At 42.9% G+C, this 12,385-nt stretch overlaps 1 protein-coding gene across 1 annotated transcript in view; it reads right to left on the bottom strand.

Moving 5' to 3' along the window:
• ITGA9 (integrin subunit alpha 9) overlaps window positions 1-4,819 on the bottom strand; it is a 283,032-nt gene extending 278,213 nt beyond the window's left edge. The window contains exon 1 of the mRNA XM_054001068.1: window positions 4,561-4,819. Coding sequence (XP_053857043.1) covers window positions 4,561-4,727 — 167 coding nt within the window. The 5' untranslated portion in view covers window positions 4,728-4,819. The remainder of the gene's footprint in view (window positions 1-4,560) is intronic.
• Window positions 4,820-12,385: the final 7,566 nt, after the last annotated feature.

Here is a 12,385-nt window from a genome sequence, read left to right as displayed (position 1 = left end):
AAGTGCTGCATTTAGCAAAAGGAACAGTGAACAAAAGTGCAGAGCTGACCAATGGCTGGAGAGATGCCAAGCACATCAGCATGTGCACATCATGTGCACAAGCACATCATCATGTTAAGCATCGGCCTACAGCACATCAGCAGTGATTAGACAATCACAATTTAAAGACTGAGGACTGTAGGCACCTCACCTCACTGCAATGACACATGTCAGGGGAAAAAAAAATCTTTAAATATCCTCACATACCACAGCTCATTTCAAAAGCATACCAGAGAAAGGTGCCCTACCATCATATCCCAGTTGAGATTCTCCCCTTTAGAAAAGTCTCTGTTACTTCAAAAAAAAAAAAAACAAAAAAACAGTTACTTGAAATAAAACTCGGTGTTTTATCCATGACATACAGAACAAGAAGCAGGAGGGCTGCATGATCCATGACCAATGACAGCAAGCACAGGTTCCTTGAAATTCCATGGCAGAATCTACAGCATCACTGCTTAGATTATACACACAACACCCAGTCTCCACTGGGTCAATCTGTTCCCCTACCTTTGATAAATAACATAGACAATAAAAATTTTCAGCTCCCCTGAAGTTGCTGAATAGAGCTTAAAGACTAAGCTGGCAAAAAAAACAAGAAAGGATATAAAGGTATACACACAGGATGATAAATGTGACTGGAACCAGTGGCGAAACAGATAAAGAGACTTACAGTGTTTGTTTGGGCAAGTTATGTAATAAGAAGAAGCAATAGCACGTGCCCAAAGAAAAAGTTCAAGGAAACCTTTAGTTTATTAAAGTTCACCTTTAATATTGAAGCATTCAGTGCATACAACCACCAGAGAGCCCTCTCAATAAACCTCCAGAACCATAAAAGGACTTTCAGAAGGAGGCAGATGCATACAAAATAGTTCTAGGAAAGTGATGTTTACGTATTACATAAGAAACACGTTTTAATGAATATATATGATTACGATAAATACCTTGTTGTAAAGTCTCACAACATATGCAGAACAAGGAGAAATCAGCTGTGTGTCCTGTGCAGATAAAGAATGCCTGCTTTCTAATGTTTCAAATTGTATTAGAAAGTTTATTCCATCCAATTTTGGACTGCCTTCCTTCTGATTTCACACAAGTTTACATGACATGCATTACAACACATATTAACCGGCCCAAGATGCATATCAACCTTCATTATTTTGGCAGCAGTGCAAACTGGTGAAGAGCAGGGCTGAAGGAATGATGCAACAGCACAGAAACCAGGCTTACTCTTTATTGTAAAACTCACAGCAGGACACCATGCAACTAAACTGACTTCATTACTTTTTCATGCCAGATTATTTTGCCAGACAAGATGAAATGGTCACCCTGGACTTGCTGAGAGATTTGAGGGTGTCAGCAAGAAGAGGTTATAAGGAGGGAAAGGGGGAGAGACTAAAATAACATCTTATTCATTTTAAAAAAGAAGAATCAGAGTTTTCAAATTATTACCACCTTTTATTTGGGAAAAAATGTGGGTGTTTTTTTTTCTTTTTTAACTCTCTGGGGTCGTTTCTTGGTTGTTTTTTGAGTTCTTATTCCAAGTTTCATCATTTTATATCCAGAGAGCAGAAGCACTTCAGCTTGTCCCTGCTCTAAATGCAACCAGCCACTTGGTTTCTTGCTGAAAATTGCAATGATGGGTAACCGAGTAAACCTGTCAAGATTTACAGCCATAAAACCCACTTAAGGAAGGAAAAGCAGATATTGTCAGAAATACAATAATCTCAGCACATCTCTGTTGAGAAATATTTCTTGAAACAAGAAAATGTGCAAAAATAGCTCAATGGAACGATCATTGCAACCAACTATTGCAGAAAACGTCCAAGGCACTGACTGGCTCCACTATTGTAGTGGCAGCTGAACACCCAATTCCCAGTTTTAATTCCTGTGTGCAGCAGCCTGACTATTCACATTTATCTGATGTAAGATTTCGTACCAAATATCCCACCTCCCTTTTTTTCATTCTACACGAATATTTGGCTCATATGAAGCCTGAAAGAAACACCAAACCCTGAACCAGTTTACTGGAAACCTACAGGCCTAAGGTAGGCAATACAGATAGATGCCTTTGTGGTCTTGGAAAACAAAGAGCTGAAACATGGAAGATGTGGCTATGAGAGATACCATCTTAATATGAATTGGTGACTATGTACACACACACACACACACACAAATATGTTCACACACACACCAGCGCACAGACGAGGCTACAGAAAACAAGACAGTTCTCATGATCAGAAGTACATTAGGTGAGTATCAGGCCCACAAGCAATGAAGAGCAAGAATTCCCTGAATACCTTCAAATTCTTGAGAGCATATTAAAATATTAAATAATTTTAGATGGGCAAGAGCCCTATCAGCCTCAGATTTGATCAATCACTGCCTAAAGTTAAATTATTTTAACTACTTCCCATTGCAGTGTACAGACCCACTCGACATGAGAAAATGGAAATAACAGCTCTTCCTTGGGTATATAAAAGTCACAAGAAGAAAGAAAAAAAAACTTGACACAAACAATAACCCTGACTCTTAAGAGGTGCTTCTTCAGAAAACTGGAAGAAGGCTGCATATACTTTTAAGAGATTCATTATTGACCTTTAGGATGCACACACACATTACAAGCATAACTGCACATAGCACACTAGAATCAAGGGGAGTATAAAGATACTGTTCTCCCAATTTGTTATCCTAGTGTCAGTTGGGAACAGGATTTTGAAGTACCCATGAAAACAAACCTCCTGGTCTCACAATGAAAAGAGGAACATTCCCATCAGTGATAATCCCACCCTCATGACTTCTGACTCTGTTGATGCTTACAATATTAAGATGCTGTTAACCCTTCTGGGTGTTAGGCCTAAGAACTTTTTTATTTAAAAACATTTAATGATCTTAGATATTTGGTTGGTCTGTTTTTTTTTTCTTCCGGTGCCACAGCGAAGGCACAATAAACTCAATTTTTATAAAAAAAAAAAAAAAAGAGGAATTTACATAATTGGGGATTTTAATTTTGAGCACCAGACTTCTAACAGATCCCTGCTTTCAGACAGATGCCCAACACTTAAAGTCCAGCATGTTTCTAAATGAAGTGGGGCTACCTCCAAGACTCCTTCCTCATCCACCTTCCCTTCCAAAAATACCACACCAGCAGGTGCTATATGAAGGTAACTCATATTATCAATCAGAATGACAGATACCTACATAAGAAGCAACAAACCCTACCACTTTTTCCCACCACACTGCAGTAGATCAGCATTTCATTCACACCATTGTGAATCCCCAGCAACCTCTGTTGAATAGAAGCTCCTTTCAGCCTTTGCACCCTTCACTGACTCCTGAACTAAGTTAAGCACTGCTTTAAACTGAGATATTTTCTTCTCTCAGGGTGCTTTTTCTCTATAAAATCTTCTTATAAGTCCTTAAAAATGAATACTCCATGAAAGCCACTATGGAGAAAGGCAGAGCATAGAACTACTTGCGAACTAAAGGTTGTGAAAGAAATTCATTTTTAAAGAACTGTATGCCAGAATGGATACATTTATTTAAAGCACAGTGCACCAAAGTTCCAATATCAATAGCTGAATATCTAAGTATAAAAAGATAAAGACATGCTTTGTGGACGCTTACTGGCAGCAGTGGCTCCTACTCACATTAGAAGGGCACCAGACGACACCAGCTAGGTCCAATTAAGAGAAATCGCTTTTAATTCTAACAAAGAGCCTCTAACCCAGACAACAAACAGACTATGGTCCAATGCTCTTCTCAACCAACAGGAAAACAAGAAGCTTGCCAGTTTCACAAATTTCTGGATGTAGATAAACTTTCTTTCTTCGGCTTTTTTTTTTTTTTTTCTTTTTAAGTTACACAGACATTTCCTCTACGATTTGGAAGCATCTCTTCAGCCTCCGAAGGAATTTTGTCCCTAGCCAGGCAAAGTGCAGGTAGTTTAGCTTCGTGGACGCTGAGTGTGCTGCCCTCGGTGGAAGTTACTGCTATTAGAAACATTTCTCACTAATACGGCAAAACCCATCATCTTTCGTACCCCGTGCGCTTTTTCGTACGTAGTCAAGACGATGAGCTGCTAAATATTTCCCGCGAGGAAGGGGGATCGAGCACAGCGTCGAGACATCGGCCGCGGGCCGGCTGGCGTTTGAGGACAATTAGGTCACAATGCCAAGCGCCGGCTGCCAGCCCAGAAAGAACATCCCCGCGTTAAAACGCCTCCCAGCGCGGAGCCCCCTGCTCACATTACGGAAATCCCTCGTGCACAAAGGGCGCGAAGCCCACAACTCTGCCTCCAACGCACCCACACGAAGAGGTGGACCGAGCGCGGGGAGAGACCCCGCAGTCCAAGGCGGAGACGCCCCTTCGCGGCCCATGAGAGGGGGCTCGGGTCCTGCCGCCCCTCTGCGGCAGATGCGGCTGCCAGGAGGGATGGATACCCGGGCAGCGACCCCCGGGCCGCATCCCCGTCGCCACCCGCGCCCTCGCCGATCCAGGGCACGCAAGGGCCGTGCTACTCACCACCGTGTGCTATCATGGTAGTGCTGCAGCACCGAGTACCCAAAGAAGGAGCCGTTGGGACCCCGGAAAATCACGGGACGACCCACATCCACGTTATAGGAGCGCACCACGGCCACCCACAGGAGCGTCCACAGCACCCGCGCTCCGCGCTGCCGCGCCTCCGGCATCGTGCGAGTCCCGAGATAGCCGCCCGTACCGACGCCGCTAAGTGCTGAACTCAGGCCTACCGACCCCACCCTGCCCCCGGCGCCGACTCCAAGGTGGCGTGTGTGAGGGCGCGGCGCTTTTGTGCCCGCCCCGCGTCGCGTCTCGGCCCGGCCCGGCCCCGCCGCGCCCCGCGCCGCGCCCCGCGCCGCGCGGGCACCGCGCGCCCCTCAGCCTTGGCCGGCCGTGGAGCCGGCGCCCTCTGGCGGTCCCGGGCAGTACTTGCTGTGCCGCGCCCGACCCCGCCGCCCGTCGGCCCCGAAACGCGCCGTCCTCGGCTCTGCTGCCCGGCTCCTCCCGCCACGGCACCCGCGCGTGTCCCTCGCGGCCCCACAGCCCCTCCTCGGTGTCACTCTCTTCCACGAAACTGCCTGTCAGCTACGGCTTTCTTTCATTTTTCCACCTACTCCCATTCTCGCGCAGCCCCTCCCCCGATCGGCGCCTGGAGGGGGAAGAGGGAAATCACAAAGTTTAAGGCAGAAAGACATGGAGGTATCAGTCCTGACTTCCATTAGTTTGACGCTATCAGCCCTGCTTGAATCTGGCACGCGGATACGAATGCTTCGTGAGTGACAGATGAAAGATCTGATTTGCATCACGCAAACGCACGGGGGATTTTCTTGGGAAAAGGGAAGCCATAACGAGAAGCAGTGTCTTTTTTCAGGGCAGCAGAAATGAAAATACTTTGAGTAAAAAAATCAGACCAGTGTTTTCCGGCAAAAGTACTTCAGGTCTGAAAAAGAAGCAGCAACCTTTGTGGCTAGGTAAAAGCTGAAAATAATTGTTCTAAAACTTGAAAATTTGACAATCTGAGAGCAAAAATAATCAGTCTAACATGCACTAATAGATGAGCATGAGCAAAGGCAAGAATATTGTCTACTCCAGAGGATAAGGGTGATCATCACTCTGTAAGAAAAGGGGAGGGGAGTTAGGTGCTAGAAAACCCTTGGGCCCACAAAGCCCATCCTTTTATTAAAGTGAAAAGCAGTATATTTTAGTGCTCAGGATTCATGTCTTTAGATCCTTTTTGAGGATCAATCCAGAATCTCAGAGGATAAATAGTTTCTCATAGATAATTGTGACTTTAATATGTTTCTGTTAGCCTTGGCTTTGACTATTTAATTCAATGTACATCCCTCATACATAAGAAGGTGCACCAGGAGAAGCAGAGTAAGTCCTGGGAAACACAAGAATAGAGGGGCCAGGAACTCTGATACAACAGGAACTGCCACTTGTGGCAGGTCACTGGAGATTTGCAGCCAGGTCAGGTACCTCTTGCATATGCACACAATGGTTAATGCGTAATTTGCTTCTGATGACACCAGTGATCTCCAGGGAAGAGTGCTGCATGTTGAGACTCTTGGAAAGCTGTCATGGAAAAACACTCTTACAAGTCAAATCTTCTTTCAGTGAAGGAAGTTCATGGTGAAAGAGTAATTCTTTTTCTGCAAGGGGTTTGCACCAGGATTTGTTTTCAGTGAGGAGGGAATTCTGGGGTAAGCTGTTTCATAATATCCATGTGGCTCTTTCAAACGCATAGCCTGTTTCTGCAAGGGAGCATCCTCACCAGGAAGAAGATTGATTGCAGTCATTTCTTTTGAGCATCACCCTCAGAGCAAGTGCTCTGGTGCCACATATACATGTTGCTGTTTCGAAACTGCCATTTTTGATGTTGACTGTGATGCCAGAAAGCAAACATTAACAGAGAAAATTTCAGGGACAGGTTAAATAGAAAAGTTAAATATTACAGAATTTGGTGGTGAAAAAAAAAAATAGAGGAATGGATGTTTCCAGTCATCAAGGTGTTTTATATTGGCTGTGTGCAGATTAGTGGTATAATTATTTAGTGTTCTTGTTCAAGGTGGCTTGTGAAAAGGTTGGAGTAGTGTGAGTCTTCCTTCATCTAACTATGACCAGGGTTATGGAGAAGTTAAAAATTTCCAGTCAAACCTCAGTGGCACAATGCTCACTATCAAAAAAAAAAGGGAAAGTCACTTTATCAGTAATTTCAGCCTGAGGTGTATGATCAAACTGCAAGAATGTATTTGTTTATTGGTCAAATGAAATTTCATCAAATGAAAGAGAAGGGCATTTATGTCATATTAGCAGGGAGATTTATAATATTTAATAGAAAGATTTTCACAGGGATTTTATAACTGTGCAATCAATATGGATAAAAGTAATCTGATTTAGGCAGAAAGTCAATACACCTCAATTAAGCAAATTCCACAAATGACACGCAATCATTAGCACTACAAAGCCACATCTCTGCCTTTTGAAGCAAGAAAGTGTTGGGGGTTTTCACTTAATTACCTGGGCACTAAATGATGCTCAGGCAGTTCTCAAACCAAGTTAAAGGAAATGCAGATGATACACTAGAGAGAGCAATGTGTTCATCCTTCTCCAGAGGGAGGAGGGAAGCAAAGGTGAATGGAACACCTGTCTTTTGTGTTGTAGAGTGCTCTTGGGAGGACTTATTTCAACTAGAAATGATACATACAAAATTGTGTCAGTCCATAAAAATGTCAGCTCTCCATTCTTTGCAAGGAAGAGTATCCAGGGAAAGGCTAGGAATATGGTACTTCCATCCTTTTCTTTCTTTTATTGCACATCCAAATAATGAAGTCATCTCACAACATTTAATCCAACAGGAATTTTGTCAGTCCAAACAGAAACAGAAACAGAAACAGAAACTGCCTGTCTCAATGGTGTGGATTTAGCTGATAAAATTCTGGCATGCCATTTATGAAAGCAAACAGAAACAGAAACAGAAACAGAAACAGAAACAGAAACTGCCTGTCTCAATGGTGTGGATTTAGCTGATAAAATTCTGGCATGCCATTTATGAAAGCAATGGGACATCCAAATGCAGCGACAAGGACAATAATAATGTACAGTTAAAATGATGGTAAAACTAAGTGATGATAGAACTGTGTTCTCACGAACACAGAATAATACATTAAATCATATACCACAGAATTCCCTCCTTACTGAACCCAAATCCTGGTGCAGACCCTGTGTGAAGGAACCACTCAAACCAGGAATAGCTATATAGCACTTCTATATCTCTATTCTCACTGTATTAGCCTTGATGTTTGTATCATCTAGAGAAGCTCCATACCTGCACCATAGGGCTAATTTGTACTTTACACCTACCTCTATTAATTAAACACTGTATCTTGGCAAGAGTCAGTCTCCAGATTAGTTTATAAATTAGAAACATTATCTGTAAATTGAGAATCAACAGTGAAGTAGCAACCTTGATAATACTTTTTAATTAATAGTAGAGCTTAGGAAAAAAAGTCCAACGCAATAATGTTGTGGCTGTAGAAAGAAAATGAAAACAAATGCCCTGTGTCTTCATTGCTTAAAGATTCAGCTGTGTACAGACTCCGTTCATCAAGAGTAAGCATTAACAGATAAGTTGTCTTCCTGAAAGCTTCTCCGCCCAAAATGGCACTCAAAGATGATTTTTATCTATATATATAAAGATAAATTTGTTCCTGTATGCCACATAGTGAATTCAGCATTGGTTTCCTTACTTTTACCAATACCTTACTTAATTCTTCACATATTTCTACTTATAATTTGCCTTTCTTTGCATTGGTATTGAAGTAGTGCTGAGGTTGAAATTTTACCGTCTGTTTCAAAACAGTTTCTATTCACAATTAACTCCATTTTCACTTCCCACAGGCACCTACAACCTGCAGCTGCTGTAAGCTTATGTGACAATCTTTTTTGAGCCCTATTTGTTTGGGTGCAGATTTCTCTTCCTGGCCCTCAGCTCCCTCCTTCTTGCTCTTAGCCACAGTTGGGGAGAGGATGTGCTGCTGAGTGGGGATGGGATGACACCTCCTTCTCCCACCCTGGCATCCATCAGCCATGACATGGTAACAATGAGAAGACATCCCATAATCTCATTAATACAAAGGCTGCTGCCTCTCTTTATCATTATTCATACGTTTATGTCAGTACATACTCAGTATTAAGGAGGTTTTAACTGAACTTGTGTTAAAGGTTTCCCATTGCAGTGGTGAGCCTTGCTTATTGTTCCCATGCATTCTTTGTATTTCTATGGCAAGTGCTCAATACAAGGAAATCGGTAACTGTAAATGAGGTCCTAATGATAATACTGCTGTTTATTTTCAATCAGTTCCCACAGAACTCTCTGATCTAACCCACCTACAGACTCAGCTCAAAAGAGTTCAGGAGACCAAACTTAGATGAGATGTTTTCCTGACACTTCTCATAGCTTTTCTTGCCTACCAGGTAAAGAGCATCCTCTTCAATTCTCCTTCCACTGTGGCTTCACTCTAAAGATATATTGTGCTTACCTCCCCATTGAAGGAGAGAGAAGTGCTACCACCTTTCAGTGCACTGCAAGGACAGTGGGCAAGACTTCTCTCAGAGAAAGGGGTGATCCTTTGTAAGAAATATATAAAAGGAGTAACCGTAAAATACCAAAATATTTATATATATATATAAAATATTAGGAAAATAAGGTATTTTGGATGAAGAGGAAACTCTCACTCACCTACCAGAGAACTAGCCTGTCAATTACTACAGCCACACTGAGAGGAACTGAATACATTTTTACTAGTGTGATTTCAGTCTGTCAGACATCAAATCACTTCGAGCATCTAGACTTAGAGGCAAAATCTAGACTGCTGTTGTACAAACCATACCTTTCTACATTATTTCCATTAAATTAAGGAGATGTCACCCTCAATTTTTGCATCAAATGCAAGACTAATTACTTTTGTTGGATAACATGTTCAGGTTGAGTTCATGTCTGTGATCCTGCACTAGGAGGTTTAATACTCAGGCCGCTGAAAAACTGAGTGAGGTGCCTACACTGATCTCCTCACATAATATAGAAATTTAATTGCTGCTTGTCTGTTTGTTCATTTGTCTGTAGGTAGCTCTCCAGCTGGAGTAAATAGATAAGAAGGAAAATTATTCTTTTGCTGGTTCTGTTATTTACTGTTGTTAGCTCTTCAGCCACTGTATCTTACCTTTCTTATAAACCCATACTAGGATTTTCCAAACAGATTGAGAATCCTAGAAGTTTCACCTGCATGGAAGACAGAATCACAGAATCAATTAAGTTGGAAAAGACCTCTGAGATCATCAAGTCCAACCTATGACTGAAGACTATTTTGCCAGCTAAACCATGGCCATGAGTACCACATCCAGTCTTTCCTCAAACACCTCCAGGGATGGTGACTCTACCATCTCCTGAGCAACCCATCCCAATATCTAATCACCTTTTCTGTGAAGAATTTCTTCCTGAAGTCCAAACTAAGCCTCCCCTGGCAGTACATAGGACTATGTCCTCTCCTCCTGTCTCTTGTTGCCTGGCTGTAGAGAGCAATAAGGTCACCCATAAGCCTCCTTTTCTCCAGGCTAAACAACCCCAGTTCCCTCAGCTGGTCTTCACAGGACTTGTGTTCCAGACCCTTCACCATCTTCATTGCCCTTCTCTGGACTTATTCCACTACTTCAACATCCTTCCTAAATTTAAGGGCTCAGAACTGGACACAGCACTTGAGATGTTGCCTCAACCACGCTAAGCTTCTGTGGTCCTGCTGGCCGAACTATTGCTGATACAGGCCAGGATGCCGTTGGCCTTCTTGGCCACTTGGGCACACTCCTGGCTCATGTTCAGCTGCTGTTGATCCTTTCCCACCAGGCAGCATTCCAGCCACTCTGTCCCCAGCCTGTAGCACTGCCTGGGGTTGTTGTGGCCAAAGTGCAGGACCCAGCACTTGGTCTTGATGAACCTCATGCCATTGGTCTCGGCCCACCAATCCAGCATGTCCAGAACCCTCTGCAGAGACTTTGTACCCTCCAACAGATCAACACTCCAACACAACCTGGTGTCTATGAATGTGCTGTTGGTAGACTCAATCCCCTCATCCAGATCATTAATAAAGATTTAAAAGAGGACTTGGCCCTACACAGATCCATGGGGTGCACCACTAGTGACCAGATGCCAACTGGTTAAGTCATTGTAAATCTTGGAAGGTACAGAAGCTGGTGATTTAATCAAAAATCACCTTCTCATAAAAACAGTTAAAAGACTAGAGTGCAAAGAGAATTTTCAGAGCCTCATATACAAAAATCAATTGTTACTTCATAGGTATTTAAGGGATTTATTTTCTTGAATTGTACTCTTTCAGCAGCAATCCAGTTTTAGTGTACCAGCCATTTTTCTATTCTCTTAAAAAGTATACATTAACACTGCACTTAAACACTTGGCCTGGCTTTCAGTACTAGGGTTTATTTCAGTCTGATTTATGGCCAATTTTTGCCATAAATGCATCATATTTATAAAACATTTATCATATGTTGTATACCAGTAACTGAAGGAATTTATGTGAGCCAAGTAAAAGAAACATAAATCCATCAGGTAAATTTTTGTTATTTGCTTTGGGTTTTTTTTCTTTCTTTAGTAGATCCAGATCTCTGCATTTTCATATGCGTGTAACAGACCTCTATTCAATAGTCTCTATTCAGCTATGGTATGTGCTTCATTTAAGTACATGCTTAAATATGAGAACACGCTTGTACTTTATTGACCTAAAGGGAACTGAATGTCAGACCTGAAGGCAAGCACATGTTTGGGGTGAACAAGTGTAGTGGCTAACAGCTGGCCTGGATGCCTTAGAGTATTAATTAATCCAAATTATAATTTTATAACTGAAATGTAAGTAATTATATAATTACCCTAATTATATAGCTTGACTGGTCTGGGCCATTGGGAAGCAGGTCTAGACCACTGGGGACAGGAGTAGCCATTGGCCAGTTAGCCAGGTGGCTAAACTAATTTAACCTATCAGAAAAAAACATATGAACTTCCAAAACTGTATAAGTCAAACAGCTCTCAATAAAAGTCAGCTATTGTCACATGAACATGGAGTTTTGTGTCATCACTTCCATCTCAACTGCGATGATCGGTGAACCCCAACGTGATTAGCAATAGCCCGGCCGTGGGGATAGCAGTGGAGGTGGACTCTCAGTGGGGGAAGGTGGCTGAGTGTCGCCTTTTTTTGTCCCCTCCCGGCTTCCGTTATTCCCAGGCGCCAGCCAGCGGTTCGCCATGGAGGGGGGGGGTTGCTAGGCAACACATGCCGCTGTTCCTGGGTCTATGCCGAGAATCCAGGTAGCAGTTGGTTCGTGCGATACGGGCTGCACTGTTCTAAGAACGCTACTAGGACCGAGATAAAGAGACAGAGAGGACACCTGTTTGCAGTTCGAAGAAAGTTGTATTGCTCGAACGCCGCAGGGACAAGTGACCCTGGGCGGGGGTCTGGTTACAGTTTTTATATGGAGTATAGGTGATAAGGTAAAACCAATAGAGACAGTATCCAGCCTGAATACATTACAGGTGAAATCCAATGGGAATAGCTTCAGGGGGAGGGATGAATATACAGAAAAATACAGAAACGAAACTCCAACTTCAGATTCAAAAAGCTTTTTGCCCCTTTTGCATAGCTACACACCACCACAGCTGAGAGCTGCCAACAGCCAACAACTGTGGAGGAAGGCGGCCAGAAGAGCCGCCAGCAGCTGAGAGCTGCGGAGGAGGGGCAGCTGGAAGAGCTGTGGAGAGATCTGG

The sequence above is a fragment of the Vidua macroura genome, chromosome 1 (genome assembly GCF_024509145.1).
Source record: "Vidua macroura isolate BioBank_ID:100142 chromosome 1, ASM2450914v1, whole genome shotgun sequence".
Taxonomy (NCBI): domain Eukaryota; kingdom Metazoa; phylum Chordata; class Aves; order Passeriformes; family Viduidae; genus Vidua; species Vidua macroura.
The sequence above is the reverse complement of the archived record's forward strand: the minus strand, read 5'-3'. Positions and strand labels throughout refer to the sequence as shown.